The following is a 20511-nucleotide window of genomic DNA, read 5'->3' as shown; positions in this document are numbered from 1 at the left end:
TCGTTAACTCCGGTCTTTTTTTTCCTGGGTCGACAGCAATGACTGCAAATAGTTGACAAGGAATGCAAAAAAATAATCAATTTCATCCACAAGAAAAAGGCGGTGCGCTTTGGTGGAGGGTGATGGAGCCGTGTAGAGAGAGAGAGGCGTCCCGTTTGTACGGCGAGAAGAAAAGCCCGAGATGAAAACAAATCAGTAAACGAAAAAAGTCAAAAGCTGTGTTCCTCAAGAACGATCCAACTCGAAAAGCCAGAAGAGAGGCAACAGAAGGTCCAGAAACCAAAAAAAAAAGAAGACACAAGCTTGTCCGCTGCACTTCCAACTAAAGAAGACAACAACAAGACAACAACGTTCCTGTGTTGTTGTAGTTTTGTGGGAGAACAAAAAAAAAACAGTGCACAAACCTCTGCTTTGCTAAATGCTCCTATACCTTGCCCTAACACTTAGCTTGCTTTTGCGTAAAGGCACGAAGCTACTCCTACTCTTTGTTGGTTGCTCTGTTGCCGCACGCCATGTACAGAGATGCGAGGAGGTGCAGCGATGAAACGGTAATAAGAAGATGGAAGGGAAAACCCATCAAGGAGTAACAGAGAGAGGAGGAAAGAAAGGGAGAAAATGATCGAAGGCTGCGTGAGAAGTGCTAAACGGGCTTTCAAAGCGAGCGACAACTTCGCCTTCTGTGCCTCGTGACATTCGAATTGCTTCACAGCACAGACGTGCGACCACAACAGGAAAGGTGAGCGCGACGATGTATCATTCCTCGCGAGAAGAAGTCAGTCCGCAAATTTCTTATTGAGGTGGTCACAGTTCACATTCGTAAGAAACACAGCCGCCCCGCTACGCACGTCGTGTACGACGCGTCGAACGCCTCCGTGGCCGACCCTGCCTATCTTCGTTTTGGTACTGACTTCAATCCGACTCTTTTACGCACGAGAACCGATTGGATTTGACCTCATCGTGTATTCATCCTCTTCGCTTTAATGTTATTAACGGAAATGAAAACAGATGTCAATGAGCAGCGCTCCACTGCGCTAAACGCCACCGACGCAGCGGCGACGCGTGCCCGATGCACCAACGCTTCGCCACACAACGCTGCCCGCGCTGAGGACTCAGCAGCGCCTCTTCTGCATGTCCTTCTAGTGTATTCTTCTCTTTTCGAGGTCCTCATCGCAGCAACGCCAGCCTGCAGACGCAACTTTCGTTCTCTCGCACCGGCGACGAACGGCATCCACGGCACGCTCAACGCGCGCTGCGCAACCTCGACCACCGGGCCAACAGCAGCGGCGCCTAGTAGCTGCGCCCGAACAGCACCCACGTCGTCGCAGGCTTCGTGCAGCTCTTGCAGATGCATGTGTGGCCCTCCACGGGGCCGGGCTGCGCAAACGGGATGCAGAGCGTCTTCGCTCCCATGCTCGGCGCACGGGCGTCCTCGCGCGCGTCCTGCGCCTGCGCCGCCTTCGACTCCTCCGCGCTGTCCTTCTTCACCTGGTCCTCGCACTCCATCGACCCGCACCACGGCGCCAGAATCACGCACTTCCGGTTCAGCGCCGGCACGAACGCCGACCACTCCGTCAGCTGCACGCGGTGCGCCTCCATCGTCTCCTTCGCACGGCTGTACATCTGCGCCTGGATGTCCTCCAGCAGCGCAGCCACAGCCGCCGGCGTCTGCGCGTCCCACGCGATCGACCGCTTCTCCCCGCTGCACCGCACAGTCAGCGCAAGCTTGCTCTCCGCCAGCTCCTTCGGCCCCAGCTCCACGCGCAGCGGCACGCCCTTCACCTCCCAGTGGTTGAACCGCCACCCCGGGCTGTAGTTGTCGCGCAGGTCGCACTTCGCACGCACGCCGCTCCCGCACAGCTCGCCCTCCAGGCGCCGGCAGCTCCCCAGCAGCGCCTCGCGCGCCGCCTCCGTCGTGTCCTTCGTGATCCCAACGGGGATGATCACCACCTGCGTCGACGCGACGCGCGGCGGCATCACCATGCCGCGGTTGTCGCCGTGCACCATGATCATCACACCAATCACGCGCGTCGACAGCCCCCAGCTGTTCTGCCACGGGATCAGCGTCTGCTCGTTGTTCTCCGGGTCCTGGAACTTGATGTCGAACATCTTGCCGAAGTTCTGGCCGAGGTTGTGGCTCGTCGCTCCTTGGCACCCGCGGCCCACGGCCTCCACGTACGTCTCCACCGTCGTCGTGTAGTAGCCGCCCGCGAACTTCTCCTTGTCCGTCTTCCGGCCGCGCACAACAGGCACCGCCAGCAGCTGCTCGTACACCGCGGCGTAGCACTCCAGGATGTCCAGCACCTCCTTCGCGCAGTCCTCCGCCTTCGCCCACGCGCAGTGGCCCTCCTGCCACAGGAACTCGCGCGTGCGGATGAACGGCGTCGGATGCGAGAACTCCCACCGGATCACGTTGTTCCACATGTTCAGCCGCACCGGCAGGTCGCGGTGCGAGCGGATCCACTTCGCGTAGTACGGGTACATCACCGTCTCGCTCGTCGGACGCACCGCCACCGGCTGCTCCAGATCCGTGTCGCCCGCGCGCGTCACCCACGCAACCTCCGGCGCGAAGCCCTCGATGTGCTCCTTCTCACGCTCCAGGCAGTTGCGCGACACAAACATCGGAAAGTAGCAGTCCTCCACGCCCATGCGCTCGATCCTGTCGCCCAGGAAGCGCTGCACGCACTTCCACACGTAGAAGGCCCACGGGCGGATGATGTAGCACCCCGACACGTCGTAGTACTCGATCATCTCCGCCTTGGTGATCACGTCGATGTACCACGCAGAGAAGTTGTCCTCCCGCCTCACCGCAATGCCGAGCTTCGTCTCACCGGAAGCAGCGGCAGCGGGAGCGGCAGCAGCCTTCTTGGGAGCAGGGTCCGTGTGCTGCTTCGTCTTCTCCGTTTTGGGGGCTTCCGGCTTCGCCTTCTGAGTCGCAGAGGCCCCTGCGGCCTCCACACCCGGCGTCTCGGTGCTGAAGTCCACCACCTTGTAAGGGTATCCGATCTTGTCCATGAACTGTATGAGTTGGTCCCACACCACCAAACAGCTCTTGTCGTTGCGACAGGGGTGAAGAACGAAGGGGATGGGCGAGTCCCGCAGGTTTTTGTCCAGCAGCACCGTGATGTTGCGCTTGTCGAGGTTGTTGACGAGCGCAAAAGGAGTCACGGAGCCCTGCACCACGGCAAGATTCTCGCCCAAGCACTCCTCCGGCGCAAAGCGGAGATCCTTGGTGCCCGCTGCCTTCTGCACCTGCTTCATATCCGTCTTGGTGGTGTGAATCGCGTTCAGCAGTACCAGTTCACCTTTCTTGCTCTTCAAAAACATGTTTTTGGTGCCCACGCAGGGAGTCCCAAAGCGCTCCAGCTCCTTGTTTGCCGCCTCTACGGTGTGCTTCTCCTCGTGCTGGATGGTGGGCAGCTCCATATGCAGCTCCTTCAGCACCGCCAGAAGCGCGGCCTCGCCTTTGCAATTGTCAACGGACATCTTTGTCGAGGCAACGCCAAATCTATCGTCGACAATGGAAGGGGAATTCGTTGTAGAAGCGCCGGCGTGTTGAGTCCGCAACGCGGCAGCGGCAGTGGCAGCAGCACAGGACAGCGTCGACAACGAAAAGGACGCGGAGCGGCGTATGCAGCAGCAGCAATGAGCTCCTGTGATACAGCCTCGGCCACCAGCGAGCAGGCGCTTCGAGAATGCGAACGTGATGGGCTTATGTGTTGGCCCCTTCGATACAATATAAGTGTGTGTAGGAGGAAGCTAAGCGAAGAGAGGATAACAGAATCGCTTTTAAAATTAAATAAATAGAAGCAGGAACGCAAAAATTAGAAAGCGATAGAGTTCTGTTGTGCTTTGGAGTTGGCAGAGCCCCCTCTCCTTTGGCAGTAGTGCACGTTGACGTGTGTGTGTGTGATGAGGATTGCAATGTAGACAAAAGAAGGAGAAGGGAGAAGAGGAGGGGCGGACAGGCGGGAAAGGTGTCTTCCTTTTCTTTATTTTTCTGCCTCTAGAGACGGATGCAACAACAGCGTTCCGATCGTCGGGAAGCCTCTGCATCGCTATGCATCGCGAACAACAGCGAAAATATTCTGTTCTTCAACCAATCTCGTTCGACAACATGAAGCATTAAAATGACCCTAAAGACTAATTGGTGCGACAAGTGCCCAACGTGCTTCTCCGTTATCCTGTACGTTGGTCGCGACGAGGAAGCTCCACGTGTGTCTTGATTCGGTGCCGCCGCTCCTTCAACTCGTGTGCGACAGCGGCTCGATAGAACATGAGCGAACGCCTTCATTCTATTTTTGGGGGGTTCCCTCTCTCTCTTTGCTCCTGCCCGCGTTTCTTAAGAATCGGAAACCCAACGATGATACATGTCGGTATTCATCAACGACAACGCTAAAGTACGCATAAAGCCCCAGCAGACGACTGCACCGCACCTGTAAAGCCAAGCTGCGCGAACACGACAAGCACAATTAATGGTATTTTGTTTTAATTAAGCAAGCAATGTAGTATTAATTCGGTAGACAAAAAGGCCTATGTCAGCACCACCAAGCCTGCTCTACTCGCCGCTCGCGTCGCAGCAACGCCAGCCTGCAGACGCAACTTTCGTTCTCTCGCACCGGCGACGAACGGCATCCACGGCACGCTCAACGCGCGCTGCGCAACCTCGACCACCGGGCCAACAGCAGCGGCGCCTAGTAGCTGCGCCCGAACAGCACCCACGTCGTCGCAGGCTTCGTGCAGCTCTTGCAGATGCATGTGTGGCCCTCCACGGGGCCGGGCTGCGCAAACGGGATGCAGAGCGTCTTCGCTCCCATGCTCGGCGCACGGGCGTCCTCGCGCGCGTCCTGCGCCTGCGCCGCCTTCGACTCCTCCGCGCTGTCCTTCTTCACCTGGTCCTCGCACTCCATCGACCCGCACCACGGCGCCAGAATCACGCACTTCCGGTTCAGCGCCGGCACGAACGCCGACCACTCCGTCAGCTGCACGCGGTGCGCCTCCATCGTCTCCTTCGCACGGCTGTACATCTGCGCCTGGATGTCCTCCAGCAGCGCAGCCACAGCCGCCGGCGTCTGCGCGTCCCACGCGATCGACCGCTTCTCCCCGCTGCACCGCACAGTCAGCGCAAGCTTGCTCTCCGCCAGCTCCTTCGGCCCCAGCTCCACGCGCAGCGGCACGCCCTTCACCTCCCAGTGGTTGAACCGCCACCCCGGGCTGTAGTTGTCGCGCAGGTCGCACTTCGCACGCACGCCGCTCCCGCACAGCTCGCCCTCCAGGCGCCGGCAGCTCCCCAGCAGCGCCTCGCGCGCCGCCTCCGTCGTGTCCTTCGTGATCCCAACGGGGATGATCACCACCTGCGTCGACGCGACGCGCGGCGGCATCACCATGCCGCGGTTGTCGCCGTGCACCATGATCATCACACCAATCACGCGCGTCGACAGCCCCCAGCTGTTCTGCCACGGGATCAGCGTCTGCTCGTTGTTCTCCGGGTCCTGGAACTTGATGTCGAACATCTTGCCGAAGTTCTGGCCGAGGTTGTGGCTCGTCGCTCCTTGGCACCCGCGGCCCACGGCCTCCACGTACGTCTCCACCGTCGTCGTGTAGTAGCCGCCCGCGAACTTCTCCTTGTCCGTCTTCCGGCCGCGCACAACAGGCACCGCCAGCAGCTGCTCGTACACCGCGGCGTAGCACTCCAGGATGTCCAGCACCTCCTTCGCGCAGTCCTCCGCCTTCGCCCACGCGCAGTGGCCCTCCTGCCACAGGAACTCGCGCGTGCGGATGAACGGCGTCGGATGCGAGAACTCCCACCGGATCACGTTGTTCCACATGTTCAGCCGCACCGGCAGGTCGCGGTGCGAGCGGATCCACTTCGCGTAGTACGGGTACATCACCGTCTCGCTCGTCGGACGCACCGCCACCGGCTGCTCCAGATCCGTGTCGCCCGCGCGCGTCACCCACGCAACCTCCGGCGCGAAGCCCTCGATGTGCTCCTTCTCACGCTCCAGGCAGTTGCGCGACACAAACATCGGAAAGTAGCAGTCCTCCACGCCCATGCGCTCGATCCTGTCGCCCAGGAAGCGCTGCACGCACTTCCACACGTAGAAGGCCCACGGGCGGATGATGTAGCACCCCGACACGTCGTAGTACTCGATCATCTCCGCCTTGGTGATCACGTCGATGTACCACGCAGAGAAGTTGTCCTCCCGCCTCACCGCAATGCCGAGCTTCGTCTCACCGGAAGCAGCGGCAGCGGGAGCGGCAGCAGCCTTCTTGGGAGCAGGGTCCGTGTGCTGCTTCGTCTTCTCCGCCTTCGTATTGGGCGAGCTGGCCGGCGATGAAGCTGTGCCAGTGCTGAAGTCCACCATGCGGTAGGGATAGGCGATCTTGTCCATGTACATCTTGAGCTGTTCGAAGGTGACGACAATGGTGCGGTCGTTGCGACACATGCAAAACGCCATCGAGATGGGCGACCGCGTGATGCTCTCGTCGAAGAGCACCGTGACGTTGCGCTTGTCGAGGTTGTTGATGAGCGGGAAAGGAGTCACGCAGCCCTGCACCACCTTTAGGTTGTCGTGTAACACCTCACTGTTGGCGAAGCGGAGGTCCTTCATGTTGGTGAAGCCTTGAATCACCTTGAGGTCCGTCGGGACCTCACGCAAGGCGGTGACCAGGACCAGCTCGCCCTTCTTGCTCTTCAGAAAGAGGGTCTTCGTGCCGGCAGCGGTGATGCCTTTCTGCTCCTTCAGCAGCGCGAGGACGTCATCGACGGTGGCCTTCTCATCGTGCTCAAGGATGGGGGTCTGCTGGCTCAGCTCCTGGAAGGTCGCCTTGACCTCGTCAAAGCCTTTGCAGTCCTCCACGGACATTTTCGAAGGGAAGTGAGGCGATTTCTTCTCTACGGTGGGTGTCGTGCCCGTGTAGCGCCGCGCGGACACGTGAGGGTTGGGGAAAAACGAAGATTTAGAAAAGCTCGAGGTCTGTGCGGTGCTGTTCGCAAACAGCCGAGTTACACAGCCAAAGGAGAAGTGGGGGTTATGAAGTAACGAAAGCGGCTTACAGGTCTGCACTTCCCAATGACAACTGCTGAGTGCAGAATGAACGTGCGACGCTTTCAAAGGCAAAGAAAAGGTGTGGCGGTGGCGTAGAACCTTCGGCTGTCGCATAAGATGCAATGCAACCTCGGCAAATAGAACGCTTAAGAAAAAAAAAGCTAGCTAAGAGCTGAGGCATTTAAGAAAGGGGAGCCATATATATACATACATACAGATGCGGTGTTGTCGGGTGATGAGAAGCATGGAAAGCACAGGAAAAGGAAAAACAAGTAGAAAGAGGACGCAAAGTGATGGTTCACAACCGTTTGTGCTGACTTCGACTCGCGACAGTAACTCGGTGGGTGGCGCAAGCAATCGATTCTAAGCACGTAGCCAACCCAAAACAGTAACGTTACTTTTCCCCCTCCTCTTTCATGCGCAACTCGTTGTACTTCTTTTAGCTTGACAGAGGAAACGGAAACTATTTTTTCTAAAAAAAAAGAAACGGGGAAAGGAAACGCTACCAAATTTGTTTTACGATGAGCAGTTTGTGGAGTACCGATTCGAGCCATGTGAAGAATCGTGTGTGAGACCCAAGAGAACAAAAACAACGTGTGTGCGGAGGTTCACGGAACGCGCATGAAGAGGTGGCACAACAACCTCCGTGGATAGAAAGAAAAAAACAGTTGGCGTAACTTCTCACCGCATCATCGAAAACTTCGTGTGCCTCCCCATGGCCTGAAGATCCTCCAGCTTACGCTTCCCGTAATTCAGCTGCCACTCAATCTTTAAAATGTTCTTGCGTGGGACGTCGCGGTGCTTATCAAACTCAGAACGGATGTACGCGGTCAAGTTGCGACGGGTGTCCGGGTCCTCCATCCGCCCCACCTCTCGCAGCATGCTGCGGTACATGTTCAAAATATCCACCTGCACCCCGCTGTGTCGTGGGGCGGCGCCACCAGTGTTGCGAGCGTGTGGGCCACGTGTTTGAGGACTACCGCGTTTTCCCGAGAACATGTGCGTCCGCAGCCGCTCGCGTACCGCCTCATCCTCCATGGCCGTCGTCGTGGGCGATTCGCCGGTCTCAGCAGCAAAGCCGGTGCCGTGCTGATCGTGCGACGACGCGTGCGCGTCGCGGACAATCCTCGTGGGCGCTGACGGTGACAGCGAAGAGGAACGCCCACCGTGATGGTGCGGATGTTCGTCATCGTGATGATGATTATGGTGTTGCCCGTGGCCGTGATCGGAATCCCCGTCGGCTGCGTGGGGATGCCGGTGCAGCTCCTCCATCCACTCCGACAGCGGCGTCGCAGCCGGGCTCATCACGCCGATATTGCCGACGTGGTTCGTCACGTTCGATCTTGGCGACGAGGACGACGCCGGCGAAGTTGCAGCAACAGCAGCAGTCGCAGCATCAGAGGCGGCATTTCTAGGTGGGTCACGTTCTGGGTACATTGGGTTGCCCTGGTACCGCGCCTGCGTGGCGTACACCGTGTCTCGGTAGACCTTGGTGAGCGTGTCGAAGGGGAAGCTGTGGGTGTTGCCGCCCCTGTCGCGCCGCTGATGGAGCACGCGCCGTGTAGCCTGTAAACACCCTTTCATCTCTCGAAGAAAGGAAAAGAAGCACCTGTTGCTGCGTCGGTGTATGTGCTTCCTCTTTCGCCCTGTACGGCTGCTGTGGCGATAAAGGAGTTGCGCGACGACACATGTAAAAGAAAAGAGAGGAGGCAGGCGATGAAGTGCCGGAGTGTGGGAGAGAAAGTCCACAGCTCGGCCGTGGTCAGCAAAGGCAGCACACACACACACAGCAACCAACACGGGCGGCAGTTGCGAAGGCCAACAGAAGGCACGTTGTGGTCCTACTGGTTAGAAAGTCCGACAGTGGTTTGCCGTCTCTTAAAGAATCATTTGCTTCTCAACGAGAGCGTACCTGTGAAGAGGAAAAGAAAAAAGGAAAGGAGGCGAAAGCAAGAGAGGAAAAGGCCCTAACACCTACCCCAAACGTCGGTGGACAGCTCTTCTCAGTCCAGTCCGTCGTAGTCGTCCTCCGTGTACCAGCCCTTTTCCGCTCCCAGACTCTCCGCGTCTGCCAGTCGCTCCCGACGCTCCTTCGAGGATTGCAGCTCACGACGCACGGTTGGGACAAGCGCCTCCACCTCCCTCCGCACACCCTCGCAGACCACGCGCACATCTGGCGCCAACTGCACCATTGGCTCCTGCTGCAGCGACGAAAAGAAGCGCAGCTCCTCCGCCATACTGACAAGGCGGACAACTGGCTTCGCTGGCCGCCAGCCGATGCTGTTCGAAGCCTCCATGGCAGCGTCATCGCCGCCTCCCGTAAGCCACACCTGCAAGGCCGCCTCCCACTCTCGAGCGGCACGCTCGCTTTGCCCGCTCTCGTCGTACACACGCAGGAGCTGGTGACTGCGCGCCAACGTCGTCCACGGTAGAAGGAAGAAACGAGAAGGCAACGAGGCCACGGGAGATGTGATTGAGTCAGCAGCACCAACAACAGCAGCAGCGGGCTCCTCGACAACACCCCACAATGCCTCTGGACTGCCGAGCCACCGCCACGTCGCGCCTCTCTCCTTCCGCCGACTCGCCTCGCCTTCACCCACGTGGCCGGCAATCCACAACAGTTCTTCCGTCAATTCCCAGAGCGACGCGCAGCCGGACGGCATGCCTGGCGGGGGAAGCCGACACGCCTGCCGGATACCGTCGTTGCGCAACACCAAAGACCACTCATCACGGTCGATACTGTCCATCTCAAGTTGGTGGCCATCAGGCAGCAATGAACGAGCAGAGGTGGAGGTGGAAGCCGCTGCCCCGGCGGGCTCCCTGATGAGGCAGTGAAGGAGAGACGTGAGCGACGAAGGAAAGACAGTGGCGGCGCTGTCCGCTGCACCACGAAGGGTCGACGTTGCTTTGCTGAGCCCCGCTGCGCTTGTGAAGCTCAGTCGTTGGCGAACGCGCAGAACGTGAAGGTGCAGCGCCAGGGTAAGCAGTCCCAGTCGGTGCCGCAGCCGTTGCTGTCCATCCTCCACCGTCTCCGGCGCCTCTCGCACGCCATTGGAGGCAGCAGCGTCAACATCATTTGCACGCAGGGTAGGAACTGTTTGAGACGTGCGCTGCCACACGCTGAAGAACGCCGCGCTCGTGTGCGCGAGGACCCACCGCGTGTGTGCCTCCACGTAGTCCAGCTGCTCTGGTAGGGAGGATGCAGCACTGCCGCGCAGGCCGTCAAAGAAGCAGCACTGCAGCGCGGTGAGTCGAATGCCCTCCACCAGTGCAGAGATGGACTGCTGCCCGGGGCGAGGAAGAATCTGCTGGGCCGTCTGCAGACCCGATCGCTCGCCGACGCTTTCATACAGCGCACGAGCAGCAGCCATGACAGGGATGTAAGAGTGCAGCTCCATCGGCACATCGCCTCCGCGGTGTTGGGGAATAGGAGCTCCGCTGTGAGTCGTGTGACCACCACCACCACCACCGTCTGTGTCCTCACCAAGTGCGATGTTGAGGTACGAAAGCCACTCTTCAAAGGTCAGCACGTGCAAGGGCAACGATACCTGATGCTGCGCGCAGGCGTCGTACAGACGCCACACCGCCGGCTCCACAACCCGAAACGCCAAGGTGCGGAGTGTGTGATCGAAGGAGGCGACACCGGCGGCCGTCCACTTCTCCGGCGCTTTCATCACCCCCGCCGTCGACGCTGCTACTGCTGCAGCTTCGGAGCCTGCCGTGGCTGGCTTTACCTCCTCACTCGACTCTGCTGCTGTTGTGCTGGCAAGGCGATTGCGGTGTGCGGCGGTGATCGATGACGCCGACAGGACGGAGCCTTCCGGCCCCTCCTCTAACAGACTGATGCGACGCTCCTCCATCACTACGCGCACCAAAGCCCGCGCCGCACCACAGAGACGTCGCAGCACCGCCTCTTGTTGCCGCACGTCCACCTCCACAAACCACGGTGGTGCGCACATGAACGCGGGGAATGACGGTGATGATGATGCCGACGCGTTCACGTCGCTGGCCGTTGCGGCTGCTTCTCGCGCAGCCAGCACGTCCCGCACGTGGTGCAGCAACACCTCACACAAGCGCTTCAGCGCGTGCAGCCGCGCCTTTTGCGGGAGCAGCGTGTACGCCGTCGTCGCCACGCCAGCGGCGGAGGGTGGCGACGTGCTTTGTGCGTGCGTGCTGCGCAGCGCCGCATTTGGAGCGGCGGCGTAGCGGCAGCTGCTCTCCTGCTTTAGCTCTTCCAGTCGGCGAAAGGCTGCTGTTAGCACCCGTATGACCGCAGAGAAGGTGAGGCGCACCGGTGCTGCCGCCACCGCGGCGAGGAGAGGAGAGGGAGAGGGTGAGGGAGAGGATCCGTCTGGCAGGCCATCTCGCAAAAGAAGCACGTATTCGTGTAACGGTTGAATGAAGCGGAGGACAACGTCTGGGTCGTCGTGAGAGTCCCGCTTCGCCGCCGAATTCAGACCTCCATCCGACAGAGCGTCGCTCAACTCGAGCGACAGAAACACCACAGCCGCGCCTCGTGTGTCCGGTGCATCGGTGTGTTGCCGCTGCTGCTGTTCTTGTTGCTGCTCTTCCAGTAAGGTGTGTTGCAGCGCCGTTAATCGCAGCAGGAAGCGTCGATACGCGTCATCGTCCGACAGTCGCAGTGACAGCACTGGACGGACGTCGGTAGGCGAGACGGGATGCAGCGCGTTTGCCGGTACGCGCATAAGCGAGATGCCGCTATTTGTCTCGAGAGTTGTCCATGTTTGTGCTTGCTCAGGCCCGCCCCTCTCTCGGGCACCGGCGCTATCGTCCACGCTACCTTCCTCCACCAAAGAAGGCTGGGGATGACATGCGTCTGCCGATGCGTCAACATCCTTTAGTACCGCATGCGCCAAGGCACGTCGAACACCAGCCAGGCGCACGAGCGGCTCGTCACCACTCCACCACAGGACGTCGCTTAAGGTTGCCGTGACCGGTGGTGCACCCACCTCCGTAACCTCAGACGTCCATGGCGCCACAGAAGGGGACGCGTGGCCGCACAACCGAAAGAGCGTCGACAGCTCTCTCTCGCACACATCAGAGAAGAAAACAGCGCCGTCACCAGGAGCGGCACAAAAGTCTTCATGTCGGCTGAGGTGCTGGGCAAGCTTGCGAATGAGGTGGGGGAGAAGCTGTTCGAGAGGTGGCAACAGTGGAGGAGGAGCAGTCGGCCTTTGCGCCTCTACCACACCGTCGTTCTTCAACTTATTTGTTTCGCTGACCGCCTCTACGCCGCTGCTGTCTTCGCCTTGGTGTACCGCTTCTCTGTACTGCGCCGCCACCCACGGCAGCCACTGCACCACCGGCAGCGTCGTCTCCGCCGTGGGCAGCGTACACAACCACTCCACCACAATCGGAACGACAGGTGCGACCTGAGTGTGCGGCGGGTGCGGAGGCGTGCCATCGCCCAGCAACAGAAGCAGTGGACCCAGCACCGTCGCGGTGATACCAGCCAATGCCGGTGCGTGGCGGAACAGCGATGACGACAGCGGCGGTGGCGCGGAGGGGTCCGTTGCGGCGCTGCTGAACGTGAACGAGGGGTAGACGTGTCGCGTGGTCCAGCCTTTTTCCATCAGCATGGTGCCGTTGTCGCTGGTGTTGCCGCGGCGGTGGTTCTCGCACACGGCGTAGCCGAGACGCTGCAGCACTCGAACACACAGCAGCGGATGCAGACGACTGGCAGCCGTGGACGAAGCGGCGGTCGCCGTCGACGCCGAGTCCGCCTGGACAGGTGGAAGCGACAACAGCAGCTGCAGTAGCTCATCGATCACCCAAAGCTCCGCATCGCCTGCCACAGGAGCCGTGGGCAAGAGCGGATACGCCGCGAGATGCTGCCGCACTTTTTGAGAAAGCAGATTTAACGACGACGTGGAGGTGGCTCCATGCGAAGTACGAGGTGGTCTTGGTCGTGGGGAGAAAGTGGACGAGCGTGGCTGATGCAGCTGCTCCGTGGGGCGGTCTCGAGTCGAGTAGCGACGTCCGTATTGGAGAAGCGTCGGTCTCCTCACCACGCAGCACACACCTCGCTGTCGGCCCTCTCGACCTGCCGAGACGCGTTGTAGCGCCCGTTTGGAAGCGGGCGGCCTTAACAAGGCGGAAGCCCTCATTTTGTAGTAAGGCCTTCCTAGCGACACTGTGTACGTCTGATCCTGTGCTTCGAAGTCCTTCGGGCCGTGACTTCGTTGTATGCAGATATCAGAGACCGCATGTAGTGGACGTGTGAAGTGAATCACAAGCACAGGCCTGCCATGCTATTTCAAGGGTGTTTTCGCTTCTTTTTTTAACCGGCAGCTGATCAGTTCTGCTGCTCCGAGAGATGTACGAGCACACATAAATAGTTTCATGGAAATACGAGAGGGAGGTGCAGTGTGAAAAGGTGGAGGGAAAGTGAAAAACAGCATTGCACCGATGGAAGCATCTTGAAAAGGCGGTGCCAACACACACGTGTAGTTCTTCGTTGTTGAGCCTTGCGCACGCTGAGAAACGGCAAGGCAACGATCGAGTGGAGAAGTGTGCACATGTGCTTTCGAAAGTGAAGGGAAAGGAGTTTTCTTTTCTGTACTGTTTCCGCTGGTGCGCGCATATGCGCCTAGGAGACTCTATGCTCTATCCGAAGCAGTCGAAAGCCATTTCTTTCTTTGAATCTATATCATTTATGTGGGCCAGTGCTACCGCACAGCGCGTACGCCTTGCTGTCGTTTGAGGTTCTCTTCGCGTGAAGTTCCGCTTCTGCCCAACAGCGGAAGCATCCCGCGCACACAGAGCAACACCGCCTTTTACGGAGAAGGTGAACTAAGCAGCGACTCCAGAAGAGACTCCTGCTGCTGCCAGACCTCGCGGTGACGACGCAGTGACGCCTGTGTGTGTCGCGCCGCCACTTCGCTGACGTGCGGTGACCCGCCAAAGCGGGAGGACGGTGTCGAGGCTGCCCACAGAGGGGTGCTGCTCATACGCTCTGACAGCAGGGAGATGGGCGTTCGAGCCGGTGTGGCGCCGTCCTCGGGAACCGCAAGCCGGGCACCGACGTGCCCTGTCATCTCTGCTTGCTCGTCCTTGAAGGTGGAGATCGGCGTGTCAGGCTCAGACGTCCTCTCCGTCTGCCTCCTTGTAGCTGGGGAGGCGCTCACCTGATTCACGCCAGTTATGGCCGCCGTTTTGTCGAGGGCGGCCGCGGCGATGCCAGCCGAGGAGTTCAGGAAGTTGCGCAGCCGCTCTTCCAGTGATAAAGATGGCGTCGACAGCTGCCGTGGTGTCTGTCGCCGTTGCGGCTCGCTGTTCAGAGGCAGCAGGGACGTGGACGTGTTGGATCGAAAACCTGCTCTGGTAGATTCCATCGGGTGCGGCGAGTGAGGCGATAGTGAGGTCGACGCTGTGGAGAGCGACGACGGAAGGGGGCGAAACAGAGGACCGCGCAGCGGCAACGGCAAGGGCAACTCCTCTTCTTCCTCCACGAGTGCGTCCGCCAAGCGTGCAGATGCGCTTCGACGAACGCCCGTAGCTGACTTGGCCCAAGGCGAGGCTGCAAGTGCGGCATCCTGGCGCGTCGCAGACTCTCTGACACCAGAAGGGGCGCCATCCACCGCAGAGGACAACGACTCCCCAGCAGATCCTGATATCGTATTTCGAGTCGCCTGCTCTGTGCCTTCGCTACGTACAGCAGTCAGAGTGCTTTGAACGTGTTCGAGCGCGCTGTCCGCGATGCCGCCGCCGCTGCTGCTGCTGCGTCCGCGCGGAAGCGACGACGACGGCGTGTGGCTCTCAACCCCCGTGGACGTCGTCAACCCACGCGATGACTTCTCCCGTGAAGAGGACGATACCGCAAAACGCGCTGCGCGCAGGCGTTCGTTTTCGCTGTCTTCACCTTCCGCCTCGGTAAGAACAGAAGACGGCAGCGTGCGCAACGTGCCATCGTCGACGAACTTCTTGCCGCGATGGTGCAGCGGCGATGGGGGAGGTGAAGAAGTGGCGCGGCTCGCTCTATCGCTTTGGGAGACTGTGGCCACTCCGTTGCTTTCCTCCGCCTCGACGATGATGCGTAGGTGTGATGGAGACAATGGCGCAGGGGGCGGAGACGGAGAGGTGCGGAGGCTGTATTGACGTCTGTTCTCGTCTTCTCGATCGCTTCGCGTGGTGGCGGCCGCCGCCGCTTCCTGCACTGCGACAGGCGGCGGCGGTAGCGCAAGTGGCGATGTCATCTGCAGGCCTGCCGTTAGAAACGGTGCACTCGTTGCTGTGGCGGCACAAACACTCGAAGCGGGGTCGCCTGTGGGCTCTTCCGACGCCGCCAGCAACATGGCCGGCGACGACGTGCGCAGGGCAATGCGCAGGGACACTTCTTTGATGCGAAGGGCCTCTTTCGTGTCTGTCAACTCACGCGTCAGCATCTCAATAGTGCCAGAGAGGCGGTCGTATTCGTCCTCTGCGCGTAGGCGGGTCTGCTTCAACTCCGTTTGGGTCCGCTCTAGGCGCTCCGTTAGCACATTGCGCTGTGCGTCCTGTGCAGCCGCCGCTGCTGCCTTTGCTTCTGCGAGTTGCACCTTCAGTTTTTCGACTTGCTCAGCAAGTACGTGGCTGTGATCCTCTGCCGCAGCGCGCTCTGGGGGAACGATTAATGGCGCAGACAGCGCTCCATCACGCACGTCATGGGCATCGTCCACCACTGGGGAAGCAGACTTCTCTTTCAAAGGCTCCGGTGGGTCCGCCTCCTTTCTGCTCGCCAAATCAGCAGCTGTTACGCGCTCCATCAGCCGCAGCTGTTCCCTGTCCTTTTCAAGCAGCTGCTGTTGAAGAAGGCGCACCTGCTCACTCTGCTCTCCAATTAACTCATTGCGATCTGCCCGCACCACCTCCAGCTCCGCCTGCAGCGCGGCGTACTGTTGCGAGACCTTCAACACTGCCTGATACACCAGGGACACGAGTGATGACAGCTGCGTGGCGTCATCGGCACCGCCCGCCTCCAAGTTCGACAATGGAAGAGAGAGGTGTTCGGTACGAGCAGAGCAGTAGTTGATGTCAGTGGGTAGCGGCGACTGCTTTCCTGAAGGCGTCGCCGTATCGTTTGCTTCCAAGGATTCCTTGTCGACAGGATAGTCGTCCTGCACGCGCCGCACGTTAACCAGCAACTCTGTAAGTTGAGCCATCAGCGGCTTTAGCTGCACGGCAGGTGCCACTAAACACTCTCCTGACTCCGCACCACACGCTTCAATAGGCTCACCCTTCAGCAAACTGCTCACCCTCCCTTCCCCGTTCACACTTGAATCACCGGCCGGCAGCGAGGCGCTGCGCTCCATCACCGAAGACGACCCCTGCTGCTGCTGCTGTTGAGCGTACCGCAGCAGCTGCTCCTCTTTGGCCAACAGTTGCGTCTCCAGGTCGTCGCAGCGGAGGTCACGTGTGACGCACATCTCGCGGAGATTCGCCGCCTCCCGCTCCGCGACGTCCAGTCGCACCTGCATCGCCTCCATCTCGGTCACCGCCTCCGTGTACTGCTTCGCGATGATCGCCGACGGGGCTGGCAGAGAAGATGCACCCTCCGCATCGTACGCGCTTTCTGTGTGCAGCGCCGCCTCGCCGTCTTGTCGCACAAAAGACGATGCTGAGCTGCCTGTCGGGACGCCGACGCCGCTTGATTGCACCCCGATCGTAGGGCGGGTGCACGCTGACGTATCCGTTGTCCCTGCCTCTCCACGGCGAACGAAAGAGTGAGGCGCGTGGACAGCCTTCCGTGAGGCGCCGTCGCTGTAAGAAGACTCGAATTGGCCGCTCTCCGCTTCCGAATGTGGCGTTGGAGCAGCGTAGGGCGTGGACGCCAGCACAACGTTTGCCATAGCTGCCTCCTTTTTCGCTGTGCGAGGGGCGAAGGGGGCCTCCTGCAGCCCATTGCCCGCCTCCACGACGCCACCACTCAGGCACTCCATCGCCTCTTCGTCGAGTTAGGCGCGGGGAAGGGAGTCAGGGGAGCGACTGGTGAGCTCCGTCATGCGTCTCTCCGGCGAACCCACCGACGCCGTCGCTGTCGCCGCGGATGCGAGCCGATGCTCCACCGGAAACGGTGTGGGAGATGCATCGTGTGGGCGCCGTCGTTGCAGAGCCTCCTTTACATCCGCATTCGCCGTCTTCATCAGTGCATCGGTACAGGCAGTGTCTGTACGCGTGGATGTCGTATGGGGCTGAGCCGCCGCTGCCTCTGCACGCCAATGCGCCGCCAGCAACTTCGACTGACGGTTGTACATCTCTTGCAATCGGGCGAGTTGGTGTTCCAGCACACTGCTGCGGTGGTACCAGTGCACCGCCTCGTTCTGCAGCTGCAGCTGGCCGTACTCCTCCACCGACTGCCGCAGCGACGACGCGGGCGACGCGGCCAGGCGCGAGGACTGCCGCGTGCGGGTGAAGAGTGGAATGCCGCGCAGCAGCGTCGACGCGGCACCGCTCCCAGAAGATGACAAAAGATCGTCCTTCACGTTGGAAGTTGCTGGAAGAGCCTCACGGAAGGACGTGTTATCGCGCTGCCTAGGGGCACCGAAGGGTTGTGTCAGCTGCGGCGCTTTGTGTGCTGCTAGCACAAATGAAGACGGCACTCCTTCGTGCCCGCTCCTGCTCTTCGCGTTGTTCACAAACGCAGAGGTCGACCCGAGTCGGTCATCTCCCCCAGTGAAGTCACCGTCGCCCCAACCTTGGAACGTGTCATCGGATGACGCTTTCATCTCCTCGGCCGCCGCGCGCAGGTACGGATTGCGGCTGTGCTCGTATTGACGACTGAAATCCGTTTGCGGTAGTGTCAAGGTCAGCGGCGTCGACAAGTTCGCAGCAGCTCGGCTGGCGTGGCTGAAAACGTCGTAGCGAACGTCGTCCTCTACTGCGGCGTTACTCTCGTTCGGGTTGGAGCAGCCTTTTCGTGTTTCTAAAGGAGGTGCGGGTGGCGGCGACGTCGTCACCCCCGCCCCGCCCGTGGCATTCTCCTCCTTCTTTGCCACGCCAGCCAACGCAACGTGTGCATTCAACAAGCCATTACGTGCACCAACTCGCTGCATTTGGGCCGCTTCGTCACTATCGTCCAAGAACGCCTGATTCGTGTTACTCCCAACGTGTCCCCGCAGCGTTCGCAGCTGCGGCATGGAAGGCGACGCCGGAGGAGGCGACGACGACGCCGAGGTTACCGCAGCAGCAGCCGGACTTGCCTTGACGTTGCCATCCGCACTCCTCAGCTGAGTGAACAAACGCAGCTGGTCCGCCGGTTCAGCATCGAGAAAGCTCTGATGGAGGGACGCCACGGAGGTGGTAGAGGCATTGCGTTGAAAAGCCGCAGCAGATGAAGAAACCGCCGCAGAGGTCTCCAGCCCCCCTGCGGCGGCGGCGGCGGTCAAGCCTTCCGCTGCGGAGACGACAAACATGAATTACGATGCGAATTGCTGCCTCTGTTTTTCATATATATGTAACGAGAGAGAACGTGTTTCACGAAGCTCGATAGTGCTGTGTAAAGTGGGCCGCTGTCGACGCAATCGCAGGCGGTGGAAAGTTCCAAATCTATGATCTACTGCGCTATTCTATCCAGCAGGTATATGTATGCTGTAAATAAAAGAGATGTAGGTGCTTACTTGTTGTAGTATGTTTCGGTTGATCTGCTTTCCGGAGGTGCCACCATCGGTTAGTGATGGTGGTTAGTGCAAGCGAAGGCCCGCTGCTACAGAATGTGTCTAATCTGCAACTCGGGACAGAGCCCAGCAGATCTTCTTTAAAAAAGGTAAAGGCCTGCGGAAGGTCATCCAGAATAACACCATAACCGCAGTGTGGAGAGACAGAGGGAGACAGGAAAGAGAAAATGTCGGGATATGCGGGGGTGAGAGTTGTCAGATAGTCGTCCCACGTGCGGTGCTGAGACGCATCAGTCCTTTTTCCGCTTTGACTTCATCATCTTCTTCATCGCTTGATCGAAGGCGCCGCGCAAACCGCTGGCAAGAAGCAGCTGCCACGTTACTGTAGTGGCTCCCACATGTCAATTGACAACAGTGAAAACACAGTTGTTGCCCCAACCAGGCCTACTCATCTGCTTGAGGTTGGCCCCGTCGTTTTCTTCTTTCTTTTCGTAGTGCGGCACACGTTTTGGCACGTCGTATTGCAAAGGGAGAAGAATACTCGCTGCTCACCATCGCACAACTGCTTGTTTGTTTGGGTTTGTTTGTTTTGATATGCTCCACATCGAGAACGACACACGTCGAATCATACGCAGAAGAATAAAAAATGTGGCGTATCCGTTGATGTGCACCAACCCTCACCCATCAGCCCGGGAACGAAGCAAAGTAGCAATAACAGCGGAATGGAAGGAGATCGGCGTAAAACGAAAAGGAGAAACAGCGATATCGGGAAAGGAAAAGAAAACGGAAGCAAAAGATCAGCGCACTACACAAAGACAAGAAGAAGGGAGAGCAACAACGACGCCAGGAAGATAAAAAGAAAAGACCGCCTCAAAGTGCAACTGTCAAGGTTCTACACAGAGATGATCTAGCCGAAGAAAAGGTCAGCTGAAGCGCACGAGGGGCAGCTGCAGAGGTCGGATGCATAGCGCTGGCAACGGCAGGAGAGACAACCAGTATGTCCATACTCCGCTTTGCCGCTTGCCCGGTTAGAACAACGCAGCCTTGCGCACCCCAAACTCTACCACCTTCGCGCCTCTGCTCATCATCCTCGCTTCTGAAGTTCGCTTCAGCCTCAGAACAACCTTTTCTTTTTTAGTTAATCTTCACATTCAGGCCGATTGGCGCTAAGGTGGGCTTCGGAGCCGCTAATGAGGTGTCATCTGTCTGCTCATCCAGCCAGTGCTTCCGCTGCGCGGCGACCTCCAACTCCCGCTCGCGCACCGCCATCATCGACGCGCGGCGGCGCCAGAAGGAGAAGTTCTCGAAGAAGAAGCGATCCTCCAGGTGGAAGTCCTCGGTCTGGCCGCCGTTCGACCACGGCGCACCGATGGGCGCGTTCGCGTAGGGCCAGAAGCGCACACCTGTCTGGTCCATCAAGCAGCTGCGCCACTCCCACTCCTCATCGCGGCAGAAATACACCGCACGGGCTGGCTCCGTCATGTGACACTTCAGAAGCGTCGCGGACTGCTGAGGGCAGAGGCGGAAGGAGGCTTCTGCGGCCTGCATGAAGCCCGAGACGGTGTCCGTGTCCTCCTTCACGCACTTCAACGGATTGGAGCGCCAGTAGTAACAGTCGCGAGAGGAGGAGACGCGCTCCTGCAGATTGGGGAGCGCTTGAAAGAGCGGGGCGAAGGCGCGCAGCACCGGTGCGGGGATACCGTCACGGAAGATGCCTTCCAGAGGCTGCTCAAATTGGTCCATTGTTGAGGCTACTAAAGAGAGAAAAAAAAAGTTGGGGTTTTTTAACTGGCTGAATCGGGAGGAGGCGACAGATAGACAGATCGTCTCTATGTGGCTGGGCTTCTCTGATC

At 59.4% G+C, this 20511-nt stretch overlaps 7 protein-coding genes across 7 annotated transcripts; all 7 read right to left on the bottom strand.

The window, feature by feature from the left end:
* Positions 1-1287: 1287 nt before the first annotated feature.
* ABB37_06211 (putative mitochondrial bifunctional aminoacyl-tRNA synthetase) lies at positions 1288-3483 on the bottom strand (the record flags this gene model as incomplete). Its single annotated transcript, XM_015804476.1, has 1 exon — positions 1288-3483. One exon carries the CDS (start codon positions 3481-3483, stop codon positions 1288-1290), a length of 2196 nt encoding a protein of 731 aa, XP_015657050.1.
* Positions 3484-4691: 1208 nt separating this feature from the next.
* On the bottom strand, positions 4692-6863 carry ABB37_06210 (putative mitochondrial prolyl-tRNA synthetase, putative,bifunctional aminoacyl-tRNA synthetase; the record flags this gene model as incomplete). The annotated part of the gene is made up of 1 exon (XM_015804475.1): positions 4692-6863. The coding sequence occupies one exon, from the start codon at positions 6861-6863 to the stop codon at positions 4692-4694; it is 2172 nt and encodes a 723-aa protein (XP_015657049.1).
* Positions 6864-7727: 864 nt separating this feature from the next.
* On the bottom strand, positions 7728-8630 carry ABB37_06209 (hypothetical protein; the record flags this gene model as incomplete). Its single annotated transcript, XM_015804474.1, has 1 exon — positions 7728-8630. One exon carries the CDS (start codon positions 8628-8630, stop codon positions 7728-7730), a length of 903 nt encoding a protein of 300 aa, XP_015657048.1.
* Positions 8631-9049: 419 nt separating this feature from the next.
* Positions 9050-13174, bottom strand: ABB37_06208 (putative mitochondrial hypothetical protein; the record flags this gene model as incomplete). The annotated part of the gene is made up of 1 exon (XM_015804473.1): positions 9050-13174. The coding sequence occupies one exon, from the start codon at positions 13172-13174 to the stop codon at positions 9050-9052; it is 4125 nt and encodes a 1374-aa protein (XP_015657047.1).
* A 669-nt stretch (positions 13175-13843) lies between these two features.
* Positions 13844-16984, bottom strand: ABB37_06207 (hypothetical protein; the record flags this gene model as incomplete). The annotated part of the gene is made up of 1 exon (XM_015804472.1): positions 13844-16984. The coding sequence occupies one exon, from the start codon at positions 16982-16984 to the stop codon at positions 13844-13846; it is 3141 nt and encodes a 1046-aa protein (XP_015657046.1).
* Positions 16985-16999: 15 nt separating this feature from the next.
* ABB37_06206 (hypothetical protein) lies at positions 17000-18457 on the bottom strand (the record flags this gene model as incomplete). The annotated part of the gene is made up of 1 exon (XM_015804471.1): positions 17000-18457. One exon carries the CDS (start codon positions 18455-18457, stop codon positions 17000-17002), a length of 1458 nt encoding a protein of 485 aa, XP_015657045.1.
* A 1335-nt stretch (positions 18458-19792) lies between these two features.
* Positions 19793-20401, bottom strand: ABB37_06205 (putative mitochondrial hypothetical protein; the record flags this gene model as incomplete). The annotated part of the gene is made up of 1 exon (XM_015804470.1): positions 19793-20401. The coding sequence occupies one exon, from the start codon at positions 20399-20401 to the stop codon at positions 19793-19795; it is 609 nt and encodes a 202-aa protein (XP_015657044.1).
* Positions 20402-20511: the final 110 nt, after the last annotated feature.

The sequence above is a fragment of the Leptomonas pyrrhocoris genome, assembly GCF_001293395.1.
Source record: "Leptomonas pyrrhocoris isolate H10 chromosome Unknown, whole genome shotgun sequence".
Taxonomy (NCBI): domain Eukaryota; phylum Euglenozoa; class Kinetoplastea; order Trypanosomatida; family Trypanosomatidae; genus Leptomonas; species Leptomonas pyrrhocoris.
The sequence above is the reverse complement of the archived record's forward strand: the minus strand, read 5'-3'. Positions and strand labels throughout refer to the sequence as shown.